General features: G+C 33.6%; 1 protein-coding gene across 1 annotated transcript in view; it reads right to left on the bottom strand.

Annotated features, from left to right (window-relative positions):
* Positions 1 to 19596, bottom strand: part of DIAPH2 (diaphanous related formin 2) — a 796567-nt gene that overhangs the window by 580122 nt on the left and 196849 nt on the right. The window contains exons 7-10 of the mRNA XM_079124055.1: positions 11417 to 11491; positions 11274 to 11343; positions 5344 to 5480; positions 3202 to 3310 (exon numbers count right to left, since the gene is read on the bottom strand). Of these exons, the coding sequence (XP_078980181.1) occupies positions 3202 to 3310; positions 5344 to 5480; positions 11274 to 11343; positions 11417 to 11491 (391 nt within the window). The remainder of the gene's footprint in view (positions 1 to 3201; positions 3311 to 5343; positions 5481 to 11273; positions 11344 to 11416; positions 11492 to 19596) is intronic.

Below are 19596 nucleotides of genomic sequence, written 5' to 3' on the forward strand. Positions count from 1 at the left end.
AATATGCCTGTGAGCACATATACATGCATTTGTATAAATGCATATGTATATATGGATAGATAAATATAAAATGATAACAGAAGAGGACCAATGACAGAAAAGGGGGAAGTCCGAAGAGGAGAAACATTAAAAACTAGACAGTTAGAGGTAATTAGAAAGCAGAGAGAAAACAGTGCCTGGGAAGGCAAGGGAAGCAAAACTGTCAAAGAGGAGGGGTGATAAAGAGTGCCTACATATCAGTGGCACTCTTTCACTGGAAAGAAGCCATTGTATTTTGAAATTAGAGGAGGATATAAGGCCTTTTTTTGAGAACTGTGAGAGATCTGAGTTGTGAAAGGTAATTGAAATCAGAGAAAACAAGTAGAGATTATTCTTTTAGAGACATGGACTACAAAATGATAAAGGGAGATGAGAGGCTAGTGAGAAGCATAACTCAGATAAAGAGAAGCATCATAGCATGTGAGACTGGAGAATGATACTAAGCTAAAGGGAAGACAACAAAGAGAAAGCTTGTCAGGATAGATGGTTTATCTTCCACCAATTTCTTGAAAATCCTATCAGAGGTGCAAAATTTTACTTCAAAGGTGAACTAAGAAAAAAACTATGAAAAGTCAATAACCTGTTTTAAAATAAAGGGGGGGTATATATAGTTGTTATTTTAAAATATAATTAGTCCTGTATTTTAACAAAATTACTTCCTGAGACTGTAATAACATTTTGAGAAGTCTCAGGATACTACCAAAATCGAAAAGTAATTCTGTTAAAATACAGTACTAATTATATTTCTTAAACAACAGATTTAAACTTTTGTTTTTCATTTCTGCATTCTGAATATATTTTTGAACTTTTTGAGGATTTTTTTTTTACTCACATGAAACACTCCAAATAAACAAATCCACTCACAATTCTTGTGAGAGTACTAGGCTCTGTATATAACAAATAATTAATTTTTGTAGCTCATTAGAATAGGAAATTTCAAATTGTACTTTGCATATTTTTGCATCTATAATCAGTATCCAACAATTTCTTAAATACTTAGCAAGATGTCTATGATTTTTCCACATGTTACTTGTTAAACATTTGCCACTTTATCATTTCATTTTGTCCAGCTTCCTCAGGGATAGCAAATATCAATCTCATCTCATTGTTTGGTGTAAACTAATCTATGGTAGTGGTGTCACATTAAAAAACAGGCAGTGCAATATACAAATGTTGGCATCACAAAGACCTAAATTCAAATCACAGTTCTACTACTTAACAGTTACGTGATTTTTCAATGGACTTTAGCCTTCCAGAAAATCAATTTCCTAATCAGTAAACTAGAGATAATAATACATAATTCACAGAATTATGGTTAAAAATTCATTAAAAGTGGACTCTTAAGTGGTTTTTTTACAATAACTTTCTTTTATTTAGTTTTGTATGTGGTACTGAGGAGCAAACTGTGCCTCATGTGTCCTAGGCAAATGCTTTAGCACTGAGCCACAATCTCAGCCCCATTTAAAGCAGATTTTTTAAATATGTAACTGTACTTTGCCCAAGTATGGCAAACTGAGTATAAAATGTATTGGAAACACGGGATCTAGCTAAAAATATTTCATTCCTCCTGAAGACACTTTGCAAGAGAAGTACAAACTTACACATGTAAAAGTCAGTGAAATTTAGTTAAGTAAGCCCAACAACAGGACAAGGACAAAACTTTCAAAAACTCATCTTAAAAAGATAGATTCAATCTTTCCGTAGAGGTATGCAATTTTATTGAGATTAAGTTTTATAGTGAGAAGAAATGTAAAAAGAAAATGTAAAAAATATAAAAGAAATGTAAAAAAAAATCTAGGAATATTCCAAGGTTTAAATATGCAATATCTTTGACAAAAATTACACTATAAAATTTGATCTAAAATGTTCATCAGGGCTAGGGTTGTGACTCAGTGGTAGAGTGCTTGCCTAGCATGCTTGACACATTGGGTTCAATTCTCAGCACTGCATATAAATAAATAAAATAAAAGGTCCATCAACAACTAAAAAATATTTTTAAAAACATGTTCATCATTGTCAGACTAGGAGACATGATTAAGAAAAATACTTATATATTTTAAGAAGTATTAAAGTTTCTTAGCATCACATATTCTCCTTAGATAAGCCAATTCATTTATCTGATAGAATTTCACATTGCAGACAAAAAAAAGATATCAATATTTCAGAATATAACTGTGAAATGGAGAAAATCAATTATATTAGTTCCACATAAGAAATTTTAATATTAATTGCAACTAAATGGTTTGATAAAATTAAATATGGAAGCATGGTATCTTTGTTGAATGACAGTATAACAATTTAAAAAACATTTCATTGAGCATTTTCCATGTTGCATTTAATGGCATACACTGTATAAAAGAAAGAGTATTCCATCGAGACCAAAAAAAAAAAAAAAAAACTGGCATCAATTTCTAATTCTTACAAACTGTGTCATCTTAGATGTTATATACTCTTCACTCTCATAAGCAAAATGGAGATGAAATTATTAATACATATAAAGCTGGGTTGTTGGGTGAATTAAATCAAATGATATATGCAAACTAAAATGTTTAGTCCAGGAGTTCATACCATAAATATGGACAATAAATATGAGTTCTTATTATTCAAGAATAAAGTTAACATGGGTCATTTCCTGAAACCACCTAAAAAGCAAAAGCAAGTTTTATTTTCTGAAGAAAAGACTTAGGCTAGGTCTACCCAGGATTATCAAATGAACTATGACACAGGAATTACAATTCAATCACCTCTATTCTGGTTGAGTTAGACCTTTGAATATCATCTGAATGGCTCACAGAGAGATGTGCTTAACTGTTTTAAATTTCTCTCACATGCTTCTTTAACACTTGATAGGACAATGACATTGACTGAACTGCTTGCCCTTTGCCCCTGATTACTGATAAGACTTCAATTTTCCTGGTTTATTGTATTAATTACTGAATTAGGAAAACAATTATAATTACAGGGCCATATTTATAATAATTCAGAAACATTTTTCCTAATTTTAAACAAATTGTTACTCTCACAAACAACCCTCGAACAACAGGAAGGATTTTATTTTTATACCCAATTCTATTTAAGTGCCAGCTCAAATGGAGTTACTGTCATACAAAATGAGTGCTCTAAATATAACCCTAGAAGCAATTTAAGACAAAACTAACTTACCTGTAATTGCAAAGCTTCATGATTTTCCAATCCTTCCACAATTGGTGAAAATCGTTCCCTGTTATTTCTTTCTGCTGCAGTAGTTATAGCCCCTAAAAGTTTATCTAGACTATAGAGAAAAAAAAGAAACAAATGAGAAAAAATTCTGACACATATATTATGAACACGGGTTATTCCTTTAAGTCTTACCAGTTTTATTTTTGGTGCTTAATGTTCATGTATGCCATTACAATTTTTAAAAAATTACTTAATTTTTTCACTGACAAATAGGAATTGTGTATATTTACAGCATATAACATAACATTCTGAAATATGCATACATTGTGAAATGGTTCATTCAAGGTAATTAATATCTGCATTACCTCACATACTAATTGTGTGTGTGTGTGTGTGTGTGTGTGTAGGGAGAACAATTAAAATCTACTCAGCTATAGTCAAGTACAAATTATATTATCAGCTACAGACACCATAATATACAATAGATCACTTGATTGTATTTCTTCCAAATGAAAGTCCATTAAAATATAAGAACTGAGCTACTGTCCACATATAGCTATAAGTTAAATATTAATAAGTTTAAATAATTTAGGGTATGAAAATTAATATTCAATTAGGAAAATAATGTTTCTGGGTGAAAAATAATGTTTCAAAAGAATTCCTAACAGAACATTGAAATTTAAATTTTCAAGTTTTGAAATATGTGTTAATACAGATCTTCATACCACTTAAATAAAATGTGTTGTCTGTAATTAACAGATTATTCTAGTGTAAACAGACTTTGATTTAATAATAAAGTGCTGGAAAGAGCAAATATTTTTTTTTAAATAACTTTAATCTACATTCTTTGATAAAGGAATAAGATAAAAGAAACCAAAAGTGAGATTCAAAGTAATTAAAGAAACATCCATATCTAGCACAAGAAATTTGTTTACCTAAATAAAAATGTTGATAACAATCCTATATGAGGTTGAAATCAAATTAACCTCTATGAAGTATTCTATTTTTATCAAATAATACCTGAAATTTTAATGAAATCACAATTATACTGAGCTAGGGTGAATTTTATATATTGTTATGAAAATCTATTTGACTAGAAAAAAAATTTTTTATTCATGTATAAGCTGATCTTTCTATAAAGCCTAGGGAAACTTTACTTTTGCATATATTATCTCATTGGTTCTCACTGAAAAAAGAGTTAACATTATAGATAATATTTTAGGTTTAATGTTTATCTTTTAATTTCTACAGACAATAACTAGCACTAAGCAACATCTCATTTTATTCTAATAGTTATGAGAAAGTCAACATATTAGAACTTCCTTAAATATTTGCATGGTCCTGTTCTGATTCAAATTGAAATTATTACTATCACACAAAGGGCTGAGAAAATATTTTAATTCATGTCCACAGCACATATTTCAATTTTCACACAATGACTTCTTACAAACTAAACTTAATAATGAAATTAAATGTGAAATTTTGTTTTGGGTTTAATATCATTGCCATAGGAAGATATGATCCAAAATATATACAGCAATACTTGCTGAATTTGGCATACAAATATATATATATATATGTATGTGCATATATATATGAAATAAAATACATTTTCTTTTTCTTTGTTTTTAACAGATTCATTAATTTTACTCTACAAATAATTACTTTATCTTGTCAGTTACCATAGGCATTAAAAATAATAAGTATCAAACAATTAGAGTAAAAAAGCATCTAGTCAACTCAACTATAGAAGTAAAATTGTGTGATGTGCAGCATGGTGGGTGGGTGTGTGTGTGTGTGTGTGTGTGTGTGTGTGTGTGTATCTTTGCCAAAATAACTCTCTGACTTTTAAATTTTGCTCACTTTTCTAATGACAGCTTCATCTTCAGCAATTCAAAATTCTATTTATTCACTTCAAATTCATCTTTAAAAAATTTCCCTGTAGTACTCTATTTAAATCTAGCTTTCATAATATCAACAAAACTGTTAAAATATAAATACATAAAAGTGTCAATCAAAAATCCTCTAAAGTCTAATACTGTTTTCATACACGTTATCCAATGAAAGAGAACAAAAAGTAAGACTTATTAAGACTTATCTCGAGAGTCATTTTCCACACAATAAATATAGTACTGCAATACTTACATATTCTCTTCTCCAACAATGCAAATAGCAGAAAGTATTTTTACTATTTCAGTCATCATGTTGGGTTGCTTGGGGTCAATTGCTCTTGCCAATAGTAAAAGACTTCTTTCATCCCCTAGAATCCTTTGCAATCCAAACTAAAGAGAGGAAAATAAGAAATATAAAACTTGCATTCAAAATGAAATATCTATGTAACATCTGTCATTAAAATAAAGCAACTCAACAAAGATTACCCCAAAACCTGTACCTCTACAATGAGGTTCTCACTAATATATTAATGCTCCTTAAATGCAGTTTCTTTATTAGAAATGACTGGATCTTGGAACTTTTGTCTCTTAATCAGATATGATTTCTATTAGCCTGCCCTAAAACTTCCATAAAGATTTGGAAAAAAATATGGGAATGATCAGTAGTTCTTCAACAAAGAACATGTAAAGTACATATTGATAGAACATGTGAAGTACATACTGACATGATTTTCAAAAGCAACTCTACTGATGCCATTGAGTGCTCCTGGGGAACTCTGAAATTCATGGTTAAATTTTCCAATGTGTTTGCATGAAAAATTAAGGGGAATAAAAAAGATAGTATGTTAACAATCTCTATTGTATAAAATATGCAGTTAAAGAAGCAATAAACCTGAGCATGAATTTTCCCATACGTTCTTCTACTTGCCCTCCCTTTCAGACAGCTACAAAGGTAGTGAACTCAAAGAAATGGCACATGGTGGCATATTCAATTAGAGAAAAAATAATTTGAATTTATTGTGTAGACATGGAAATATATATGTGTATGTACACATACATGCAAGTTCTAACAAATAGATATGGAAATGCTGAAGAAAGTCTAATACTTCAGTTTTTGTTACATTGAGAAAGTAGGCTGGGCGCAGTGGCACATGCCTGTAATCCTAGCGGCTTGGGAGGCTAAGGCAGGAAGATTGAGAGTTCAAAGCCAGCCTCAGCAAAAGTGAGGTGCTAAGCAACTCAGTGAGACCCTGTCTCTAAATAAAGTACAAAATAGCGCTGGGATGTGGCTCTATGGTTAAGCACCCCTGGGTACAACCCCCACCACCCACCCCCCCAAGAAAAAGAAAGAATGTAGTGTTTTCTTTCATCTTTGTTATACAAAGTATTTCCTATATTTCTTAGGAACTATCCTTGCTTCATTTTATAGTCTAATGGTGAAATCTGACATTTCTTTGGAACAAAACTGCCATTTCAAGCTAACCTTTATTTAAGTACCAAACATATGCATAGTACCATGTTCTTAATTTAACTTCTAAAAGAACCTGTGCAGGGAGGGAACATAGGTAAAGCTTTTAAATGTGACTTTCCCATAGATCATAATAAGTAAGGAAATATATGGAAATAAGGCAAAAATGGATATATGTATACAAAGGTGGCTGGTACGTGATAAAAAGTAAGGAATATAAGTAAAAAAAACACGTGTAAACCAGACAAATGGATGGTTATAATGCAGCCACCAAACCTGAAATAACAGCTTAAAAAAATCAATTAGACTAAGGGTGACATATTTTCAAAATTTTATTTATTGTTTAATTATAAACTCTAATATGTGGTGATATACTGAATATAAAGATATCGGAAATGTACCTGGAAAACCATCAATCCAAACATCAGAGCAATATTATCAAAATGGAAGTAAGGAATAATGGGTTACTTTTTATGATTTTATTATTACATGCCTTGGACAGGGAAAAGAGTTTCTGAAGGTAATCTAAACTCCAATGGGTCAAAAAACTAACATTTTAGTCATTTTGGATGAAAATTTCCTTCTTTGATTTGGATGATTTATTCCAACATGAAATGAATATATAAATGTATATTTTCTATTTTGAATGGATATTTATGACTGTTGTTTCACATGCCTATAATTTAGAAGATCTAATTGTTTATGTTTTAAGTGCATATATGCAAGACATAAACGTGGCCTAACTAAAACTTACCCCTAGTTTAGAATAGTATAGAATAATCTAAGTCAAATGAACAGGCTCTTCAAAACTGCAAAACTCTTACAAAGTAAGAAACTATGTGTTGATATAACAAAGTGTACTCTGTGGGAAAAGGTTCTATAAGAAATCTTACCAATATAATTTTCTTTTTTCTCAATTTTTTTTCTTAGTTGTAGACGGACACAATACCTTTGTTTTATTTATTTTTATGTGGTGCGGAGAATTGAACCCAGTACCTTACACATACTAGGCAAGAGTGCTACCACTGAGCTACAACCCCAACACCAATATAATTTTCTCTAGTGACAATACTGATTAAAATTAGTTGGTATCCTAGAAAACTGTGGCAGTTTGACAGTATGAATCAATATGAATGCAGAACAAAGGGTACTATAGTTCAATTTACAGATGAGTGGACTGATTAGCTGGAGAGGTCAAGTTATTTTCCAGAGGCCACTCAACTTATTAGTACCAAAGAATGAACTCTCTATAGTTCAGTAGATCTCCTGATTTCTAGTATTATGTTCTCTTTCCATTATGTCATTATTTCCCTCAGTTGAAGAGAGATCCATCGTGAACCATGGAGAAGCAACGCTTAGTAAGTACTTTCTTGTTACTCATCAAAGTCTGCATAACTTTGTAACTGAAGACTAAGAGCACAGCAGTTGAAAAATTCTATACTAGTATAGATAGGAGTCTTTCTGTATGGAACTTCAAGAAACAGCACTGTAAGTATAGGTAAGAGTCTCATATCTACTAGCAAGCATCTACCACATGTGCCAATAATATTTTTCATTGACATATGCATGTATAAAATATAAATGGTAATATATAACTTTATATGCCTAAGAAATACTGCAGATTCCTTAAATAGAAAATCTTATTTCATTGGTTATTAATAGTTATATTCCACATGTGGCAAGATTCTGGTTATTTTAAAATTATATATCTCTATTAAGCACTTTGAGATTATAGAACACCAAAGGTAATTATGTAATTAAGTGAATTAATCAATGGTATTTTTCTTGTAGGTATATAAGTTATATCATTTCTGAGACAACAATAAAAAGTCTAAAATTCATATGGTCCCTAATAATGCAACTGGTATCATACAAAGAGAAAAGCCCTGCTGTCTTCCAGAGATGTCTTCAATGTTTTAGTCAACTTCTGCATCACTGTGACCAAAATACTTGACAGAAACAACTTAGAGAAGCAAAAGTTCATTTTGGCTCACAGTAGACATTCAGCTCCACTGCTCTGGGCCCAAGGTGAGGGAGCATATCATGGGGAAAGGGCAAGACAAAGGGAAGTTGCTCCCCTCATTACAGCACAGAAGCAGAGAGAGAGGAACAAAGGGGCTACAGGGCAGATGCACCCGTCCAGTCCAGCGTCCCACTTCCTCTAGCCACATTCCCACCTGCCTACATTTACCACCCAGTCAATCCATTCAAACTAGTATGGACTGATTAGTCTATGACTGTCACAATCATTTCATCTCTGAATATCCCTGCACTAATACAAGAGATTTTGGAGGACACCTCACATCCAAACCATAACATTCTAGCCCTGGCCCCCAAAAGATCATGTTCTTCTCACAATGCAAAATACATTTATATTATCTCCAAGAGTCCTATAGGCTGAACAGTCCCCACACTGCACAAAAGTTCAAGTTTAAAGTCTCTTCTGAGGCCAGGCACGGTGGTGCACACCTGTAATCCCAACAGCTTGGGAGTCTGAGGCAGGATGGAGAGTTCAAGGCCAGTCTGAACAACTTGGTGAGGCCCTAGGCAACTCAGCAAGACCCTATCTCTAAATAAATATTTAAAAAATGGTTGGGATGTGGTTCAGTGGTTAAGCCTACCCCTCAGGTTCAATCTCCAGTACCCAAAAAAAAAAGTCTCTTGTGAGACTCAAAGCAAACTCTTGGCTATGAGCTCCTATAAACATCAAAAGAAAGTTACATATATCCAATATATAGTGGCATAGCATAAGCACTCCCATTTCAAAGGGAGGAATAGAGGCACAGAAAAAAAGGATGGGGCCAAAGTGAAACTAAACCCAGCCAGGCAAACAGGTCCCCTATATATACTTACAGCAACTAGGTCACATAGCCATAAGATGTGCTTTCCAAATGACTTGGACAGCCCTACCCTTTGGCCTAGCTAGTTGAAGTGTACATGGGCTACCTTTTAACCTGACTCACTCCATTGCCAGCAGCTTTTCTAGGGTGACAGTTCATGTTACTGGCATCTCCTAATTGCTGGGGTCTACATTCTAGTTTTGGCTTCACCTTTACAGCTTCATGCATTGCCCTCTCAGGGACAGACCCTGTTACACTTTTTCTGACGTCCCAGGTCTTCCTTTTAAATCTCAGTGTAAGCATCCATGACCCCTTAATTTTAGCATCCTGTATTCCTGCAGAACCAATACCACACGATGACACCAAGGTCTGCTGCCAGCTCTTGCAATACCTAGGGCCCCTGGAATCGTGGCTTCCACAGATTCCGAGTACAAAAATGGCTGAGTACAACTTTGTAGGTGCCCCTGTGAAAGAGGTAAATCCCAATGATCTCTTCTCAAGGGAACTTTCCCTTCCACATCCTAGATCACACAATGGTTATGGTCATGCAAATTCCTGAGATGCCCTCAGGTCATCTTTCCTATTTTCTCTGTGTGAAGTATTTAGGGTCTTTTTAGGGGCAATAATATTTTCAGAAAGCATAACTCTCTTGGTGTTAATTTTACATGCATGATTTTGGCCAAACTGCAGGTTTTTAAAATCTTATTACCTCTGCTTTCTGCTCCTGTTTGTCACAGTAAGCCTGGCTAAGAGCTGCAAGCAATATCTACGCCACTGATTGAATGCTGTGCTGCCTTGAATTTCCTCTGACAGATTAATTAGTTCATCACTTTTAAATTCAGCTTGACACAAAGTCTCAGGACACAGACAAAATATAGACAAGTCCTTTGCCAGAATGTAATATGAAAGGCCTTTAGCCCAATCCCCAACATAGTCTTCATTTTCCTCTGAAACCTCAGGAGCATATTACAGGAGCACTCGTATCAGCATTCTGGTCTTCTGAGTTCCCACCAGAATCATCCACTAAGCTCTGCTTTCAATAGCCTAAGGTTTTTCCAGCATGCATTTCCAAATTTTTCCAAATTCATCCCACAAACCATTTCCAAAGGCTTCTGAACCACATGGTCAGGTCAGTCACAGCGATGATCCCACTTCTCAACACCAATTTCTGTTTTAGCCAGCTTTTGTGTCACTCTCTCACAATCCAATCATTTTATCTCCGCATTCAATTGGGGTGACATCTCATTTGCAAAGCATAATGCTCATAAAAGACATTAACTGAACATAAAAGAAAGAGAATCTTAACCTTATGATGTTCTTAGAAACCAAGTCAAACCTGACCCTTAAATTTTCTTTTTCAATGGAATAAAAACTCTATATGGAAATGGTATTCAACTTATAACATTTAACTACTACCATAAAAGAAAAAAAGAAAATATTACTAATTTGGAAACAAGACTAATATGTTTGTATAACTGCAATACCAATAAATATTATATAAAGCAAAACATATTGTAGCTGGGCACACACCTGTACCCACTGACTCAGGAGGCTGAGGTAGGAGGATAGAGAGTTCGAAATCAGCCTAAGCAAAAGTGAGGTGCTAAGCAACTCAGTGAAACCCTGTCTCTAAATAAAATACAAAATAGGGCTGGGGATGTGGCTCAATGGTTGAGTGCCCCTGAGTTCAACCCCAGTACCAGTACCAAAAAAATAGTATATTTTAAATAATCTTTCAATGAAACTTATGATTTGCATCATAAAGACCTTTTTGTAAACTGAATAAGTACCCACTATCTCATCTGTTTTCAAACTTTCACAGTGTCAAGCACGTTTTCCCCTTTTGTAACAGAGGCAGAAGTAAATACTACTTACCTTATTATTCATAAATGCTTTGAGGCACTGAATGAGTTTATACTGATTCTTCTTGTCAATATTTTCTTGCCTAAGAAAAAAACAATATTATGTTGTACTTGAAATTTCCCCCTTTGATGAATTTTTTTAATGTTTATTCTTACTGTTTTTTGTCCAGAATCTTTTCCAGAACATCCAATAAGAGTCCAAGACCTTCATGTCCAAAGTTGTTAACCCAACTATAAAATGAACAAACAAAAAAAGATCACATAAATTCATGTATTTAAAACATTAAATATTCAGAATGACATTTTGGTTTTCAATTCTGATAATTCTATCTTAATATTATTTTCTTCTACTTCTACTGATTCAAACACTGACTGGATATGGGTAACTCAGAGATCTTCACCTAAACCCAAGAACTTTCTTTACATTTTTGATTACCCACTGAACAGCACTGCCTTGGTTGTTTCACCAGCATCATATATTTAAGTCTGAATTATGTGCTGAATTTATCTTTCCCTGATTGCACTCCCCTAAATCAACTTTTCTTCTATTCTTCAACATTCTGTTAATAACATTATGACCCTTTGAGTCCTCTAGACTTGAAATATTAACATAATTGTTTGATCTCCCATTCTACCTCCCCTTTGCATTTGTTCTGTTTGTCCACTTAACAAATATTTGCCAACTGTCCATAAAGTACCAAGCACGTTGTAGGTGACAGAGATAAAAGAAACAACAAAACTAAGCCCTCTGCTCTCATGAAGTCAACCATCGAGAAAGAGGAAGACAAATGATAAACAAAAAACGAACTATAATAAATATCAGTGTTTTGATGCAAGGATAAAAAATAAAAATTGGGGGGCTGGAGATGTGGCTCAGTGGTAGAGCACTTGCCTAGCATATGTGAGGCACCAGATTCAATTCTCAGCACCACATATAAATACGTGAGTAAAATAAAGTTCTGTCAACATCTAAAAATATATTTAGAAAAAGAAAAATTGGTAAATGAAATAAAATAGAGAACCCAAATGCTACTTCTCAATGTGCAATCAGCAAAATGTCCTCTATTAAGGTGATATTAGAGCAGAGCCCTGAAGGAAGTAAAGACTTTTCCAGCAGAAGAATTAAGGGAAAACTGCACCCTGAGGTGATAACTAGTGTGTTTGAAAAGTTCCAGAAACTGTGAGGAGATCAGTGCATTGGAGGGGACTGAGTAAGGAGGCTTGAGAGAATGGCAGGAAGTCAAATCCCATGTGTGGTAGAAGGCTAGAAGACAGATCACATAGAACTTGGTCTGATTTTATGGCATCCAGGCATAAATGTTCTAGAATTAGTCCTCAAATGCCCCCTCCATCCTTGTTGTTGTCTATGATAACATTCTAGTTTAGCCCTATTAACCTTTCTTTAATATGCCTGAAGACTCCCAAATGGGTTATTTGTAGCTTCATTTTTTTGTTGTTGTTGTTCATTTTACTAAATACCAGATTAAATTGCATTTAACCATAGCCTTCTTTCCAACAGTTTTCCCTGGACTACCTAATACATTTAAGTTCTTTGGTCCAACATTCTAATCTAGCCTGAATTTAACTTTCTAGCCTAAGACCTTATACCATATGTGCTAATAAAATCAGACAAATTATCATTCCTGGAGCATTCCCTGCATTTCCCTGTTCATTTATTCTTTCTTCCCGGAGGTTACCCCAACACCAACTCAACAAACCTTCAAAGCTCAAAATGACTGTTCTGAACCATTAATGTCTTCTCCCTATAAGTCCTCCAACAATACACAAGTTGTTTTTCTCATGAACCCCCACTGATTCTTGACACACATGTTACCCACCCCTTTGGGTTATAAATTCTCTAAAGACAGTATATTATCTCATTGATCTTTCTATCTCCCATATCATTTAGCAGAGTGGCTTACATGTAGTCCATGAATATTTATATTACAGATATTCATCACTACATAAATATTTGTTAACTTAAATTTAATAAATTTCCCAATTTCTGTGGTTAAGAGTATAAGTAGTCTCATGCTGCCCAGAAGTTCATGAACCAAAGTAAATATATAGTAGACTTCTGTGAAGCAATGATTAAAATCTATACTCCCCCCCTCCCCCGGCGCTGGGATAGAAGCCAGGGCTTCCTGCATGCTAGGCAAGTGTTCTACTGCAGAGCTACATCACCAGTCTCATACTCTATATAGTTAAACCATGCACATATTTTCATTCCACTGTCTTCATCCATTTCATCCCTATCTAAGGTAAAGCTTACCAACATAATAGAGATCTCTTTATAAGAGAATATCAGTAAGAATCATCAGATCACTGAAGAAAATATATTTAGAAATAGCACATTTTCAGAACTAGTCACATCCATCCACAATATATATGTAAACTCATTTTAAACAAATTCTGCTTTAATTTCCATAATGGAAAGGAGAAAAATCAATATGGCATTGTAATGATAATTGGCAGCAAGCTACTATTCAATTGAAGCATGTAATCATCCAATGCAATGAGCTATTTTCTCTAAAGACTCTCAATAATCAGTAGGGTGGATATGGAAGGATAAAGGAACATCAGTTCTAAGCATAATATACTGTATTTAATCTATCACAGAGAAAAAACAGCAGATATCATTACTACACAGTATAATCTACAACCTTAACATAGTAGGAATTCTGAACAAATTTATATAGATAGCCTTCAATATCTGCTTTGGCATTTGGGAAGAAGAAAAAAAAATCTGTGACTTCATTAAATTTAACACAAATTGTTTTTAAAATTCGAAGTTTTATTCATATTCCCTTTATAACTAGTGTTATTAAAATTAGGATTATTTCTTTCTTGGTCTAGGAAATTATTTGACACAAGAATATGATTTATACTTGTCACTTGAAATCAGTCATCCACACATCTCAGACTGTTATCAAATTGTGCAGTTCATGGTACTTTGGTTTCATTCAGTAAAAATTCCTATTGATCTTGGGGGAGGGGGGATGGATGCAATCATGAAATTTCAGTGTCAGGAGGAAGGGAATTATGAACTACTAGGCAATGAAAAAGTCTCAGTTGTGAATACTATAGTCTGATGGACAGAGGAGACCTAGTAAGAGTGTTAAGCCAGGTATAATGGCACACACCTGTAATCCCAGCATGTTAGAAGGCTGAGGCAGGAAGAACACAAATTCAAGGCCACCCTGGGCAACTTAGCGAGACTCTATCTCAAAATTAAAGATAAATAAATAATTAAACAGGGCTAGGGGTATAGCTCAATGATAGAACATTCCTGGGTTTCAATACAAAAATAAATAAAAGAGTTCAGAGTTTTTAAAATAGAGAGATAATAGTAGCCTGAAAGGAGTTTATTGCTAGAGGGATAAAATAATTATGATTGTAGCACTATGACACTCAAGAGATTAAAAGAAAGAATGTGCAGCTGGATATCTTTTTTCTTTTTTCTCTTGCCAGTACCATTTTTCTATCTTTCAGGCATCAAGCACTTTGTGGCCTCTAGCCAAGTGTTTACTATTCATTCAGAATCTCTTCCTCTCTGTACACACACACACACACAGTGGCCATGAAATGATGAAGCTGTTAAAAGCAAAATGTTGGCTCCTGTACATGGGCGGAATTTTAGACACTGGAATAAAAAGAGTATAAATTAGTGTTTCTCAGAATGCATCCCAAACCAGCATCATCAACATTATTTGGGAACTCATTAGAAATGAAAATGTGTGTGCCCTGAACTATGGAATCAGTAAATGAGGGTGAGGGGGCAAGTTATGTTTTAACTCCTTCCTAGTGGTTCTAATGCTCACTCAATATTTCAGAACCACTGGCATAGAACATGTTTTACAGAGAAGTAGGGGAAAGTTTTCTCAGGCAGAACTCAGGCTCAGAACTCAAGACTGTTTTAGATATCCTCCCAACCATACTGTGTACACCCACTGCCACAGAACAGATAGGAATTAATGTGAAGCAGGTAATGTTGGCATATTTTACAAAGTATACAAATGCCAACTCTGAGTTATTCACTACAAATTGGGACATCTAGAACTTTACAAATAAAGTTGACGACTCAATTTAAAATCCAACATAGAGATTGCAGATCAAGACAGACAGACATAAATTTGTCTGTAGTATCTTAGCCTGAAATAATAAATAGCAATTCATCATGAACCTTAAATATGCAAGACATAGAAGAAGCAGAGAATAATGAAGAACCAAACAGAAGAAAACATGAAAAGCATTAGCTTTTATAATTTCCACAACCACCTTGAAATACTAAATATTTTTCTTTCCTTTTTACTGAGATGATTTATATACTGCAAAATTCAACCTTCTGACAAATTTCATAGTCATGTAACCACCAACACGATACAGATTATTTCCATCATCCAAAATAGTGCCCAATTCTCCTTTGTAGTCAATCCTCTTTCTCTGTCTCACCCCTTGTTAACTACAGTTTGCAGATTTTTGTGTCCTGCTTCTTTCACTTAGCATAAATATTTTTATTTGTTATTTTTAGTTATACATGGCAATAGAATCACTTAGCATAAAAATTGTAATAGCCAACTATTTTGTTGAATGTTTCAGTAGTCCATTCCTTGCTATTACATGAATATACCACCATTTATTCACATATTAGTTGATACATATTTCAATAGTTTTGAGGTTTTAATAATTATAAATAAAGCTGCTATAAACATCCACATAGAAGTATTTGTGTAAACATATGTTTATTTTCCCCTAGGACAATATCCAGGGGTGAAATTCCTGGGTCTTATGGTAAGTATATGTTTCACTTTTTTAAAAAACTGCTTTCCAATTTGGCCATTCTATTTAGTACTCCTTCAGCAATTGTTACAGTTCCAATTGCTCCAAATCCTTGTCTGCACTTGATATTGAAAGTCTTTTTAAATTCAGCCATTCCAAAACTGCTTTGAGGTAAAGAAACTGAGAAGTAAAGCAGTTAAGTAACTTGGTAAACATCACTCAATAAGAAAGTAGCTGCAGTTCTAGAACCTAAACCCATATTTGACTCCCATGACCTTGCTTCTTTCAATCACATCATTAGAAATTACTAAAACAAGAGCAGTACACTATTTTCTGTAAAAAATACCTAATGGTTTCACCAATAACTCAATGAAGAAGAATTTATGATTGCTACAGAACTGCACTGAGTTTATATCTATATGTCTGTGCCTAGATACATAATTATGTTTATTTGTATAGCTTAATTCAATTGTTTAGATAGGATAAGTATAATCCATGTTTTTATTATCTTTAAAGTTCTGAGTTTTAATTAAGAAATACAGAAAATACTGCTAAGATATCTTGTGACTTCAGCTAAAATTTCCAGTCATGATTTAGGTAAAGAAGTTTATGAGAAAAAAAAAAAAAAAAAAACAGGGTCAAAACAGGGCTTGGCCTTTTTTGGAGGGGAGAGGGCTGTAAATGCTACAATCTCACTTTATGACACATAATATATTAATGATTTTATGCTATCAGGTTAAAATTGTCTTGACATGCTATATATCCAAGCTGCTATTAGGTGGTCACTTGTCAGGAGCCCAGATACAACAAATGAACCACCTAAACAAAAACAATAGAAAGACTAGGAGAAATAATGTTCAAGTAAGCAAGAGGTCAGAATTAGATCTGCAAAGGAAGCCAGGGTGAATATCTTAGGAACATGAGTGACTCTCAGTAAAAAAAGACTTCTGGTTACACTTATAAAGATTTGGCTATATTTGTCAGATAATCCTATATCTGGTATGCTCTTCAAGAAGTCTAGAATTAATTGTTCTTTGCCCAAGCTTACTCAAACATCAAGAAAATATTCTATCATTCATCAGTGAACTATGCTGTGAGCCTGCTTGGTGGTATAGCTAAATGCATAAGCTTTAGAGGAAAACTGATCTAGGTTCCAATGTCATCTCTACAAACTCTAGCTATGTTATTTGTGATCAGTTACTTAAACTCTTTAACCTCATCTTTTATTGTCGTCTTATCGAGGGATGAGAAAAGTGCCCATAAAGTCTTTGCGACTATTAAATGGAATAATGTATGTGAAACAACACAATGAAGCTAGTATTAAAATACTTTCCAAAATGTTAAAAATCCAAAATGCAAACTCTTTGAATGTTATAATCCAAAGACCAGTATGAATTTTAGGCATACATTAAATAATCTTTTCATTAAGTCCCCTGTGGGATTGAACCACAGGCCTTGTTTATGCTAGGCAAACATTCTACCAACTGAGTCACATCCCTAACCCTTTTTACTTTAAGAAAGGGTCTCACTAAGCTTCTCAGGCTGGCCATGAACTGCTTCAGCCATTCCTCCTCCTCGAGCTTCCCGAGTTGCTAGAATTACAGGTGTGTGCCACCACACCCAGCTAAGAATCTTTTTAAAACAATATTAACACTTAACTCAGTACAAAGTATTTTAATTTTTGTGAAATCTGCAGAGGACTCTAAAACCATACTAGATTTCATCTATTCACTGATAGAAAAATAAACTTCATAATTTAAATATCTGAAACTCATATTATCTCATATACTTTCTTTAACTTGTTATTACTCACAACTTTGTATATAAGTAATTGTAACTATATTTAGTGCTGACCAGTTGACATTAGAATAGTCACAGAAATTATAATAATGCAAGGGTGAAAAAGGAGCAGGAAAGAGGGAAAATTTATAGCTCATGCACAATTTGACAGTGAGAATTATATCAAAGTATTCTAAAGTTTTAAAACAGAAATCTCTCCCTAGTTTTCAGAACTTCTGAGGTCATTATTTTTAAAGGGCCCACTTACACTGATCAGCATTATCAAAGGAAAGAAATTCTTGCATTTCATGAAAGTATCAGAGAATTCATTTAACCCTAAATCCAAGAGAAAGCAAGATTCTTCCTTCCATAGTTCTCCAGGGCAAAACAAAATGAGAAAAACTCTATAAATGTACCTATTCTATTAAAGGAGTGAGTGAAATTCTGTTCCCTTCAGATCTATGTAAACGACAACCCGTCAGTTTCCCAAAACCTCAACATTCTATCTATAAGTTATATATTTAGACTCTGAATTAGTTATATTTAATGTCATATAAATTAAAGATTTGGGAACAAATGAGTTAAGTACCTTATATACAATACAGACATAGTAAGCCATAGTGACTGCATGTTCACTTATGATTAGATTGCCCAGATTTACGTCTATCTTTCAAAATGGTTAAACCTAAAATTAGAAAATTCTATACTGAGTCCCATAAGCTGTAAAGGCTATTGGTCTCATGTGAAGGAGTCCAATATTAGTCATGTCATCCCTTTATCACTGTTTGTTCAGTGCTAAAGGCTAGTATAGAGGGTTATGTGTTCTGTACAAAGGATTTTATTTCTCTCTAATGGTGTTCTATTCCCATGTGTAATCTCATACTACAACCCAAATCACTGGAACATCAAATAAAATGAATGATAGTTTGAAGTTTCTTGGGGGAATTCAGAAAGTTGGTAAAAATTATAACACACGAAAGACTAATTCAAAAAGTTGAGAAGACTTTAAAGGTTTATTATATGGTGTTTTTTGGTTTTGTTTTTACTGAAAAACATCTCATTTTAATACCAATATTGCCAATGTAATGTTTTTCAATGCAATTAAAACCAAACCTTACTTTTATGTGGAAAAAATAAAAAGAGCCCCAGATAATTAAAACCAATGTATAAACCTGCATAAACAATACTGTACATTTAGTTCATAGATGGATATCCCCAAACAGTAGCCAAGAAAAACTTGATATTTTTGGCATCATTAGACAATTTGTTCAACCTAAATCAACATCTCAGTTCCACTATCAACTAAAAAATACATCAACTAAAAAATAAAATGCTGAAAAAAAAAAAACAAGAGAGATTTCTATATACTATGACTGACTTAGTCTTAATACAATAAAAACATATATATTCACTCAGGTTTGTCTACATGAAAGTAAACACAATAGCATTGGGCATTTGAATAACCTGGCAAATGATTCACTGGTGGATTCATTTTTGGGAACTATCTCTGACCAATTATATTACTTGATGTAATGCTACCATTTCTAGACATTTGTGCATAAGCCTTTGAAGCATGACATTCAACTGACTGCTTATTTCACCTGATTCATAGGCAGGTTGAATGCGTCAATTTTCCAGCTCTGCTTCTCGGTGGGTTCTGACTTCAATGCTGTGATAGATTATAATTTTCTTAAAAAACACCAAAGAGAACATTCCATCTTTCTCTCTGGCTGTATTGAAAAAATCTGTTCTGTTTCATGCTATTCATACATTTTACA

This window comes from Sciurus vulgaris (assembly GCF_902686455.1).
Source record: "Sciurus vulgaris genome assembly, chromosome: X".
NCBI classification, from domain to species: domain Eukaryota; kingdom Metazoa; phylum Chordata; class Mammalia; order Rodentia; family Sciuridae; genus Sciurus; species Sciurus vulgaris.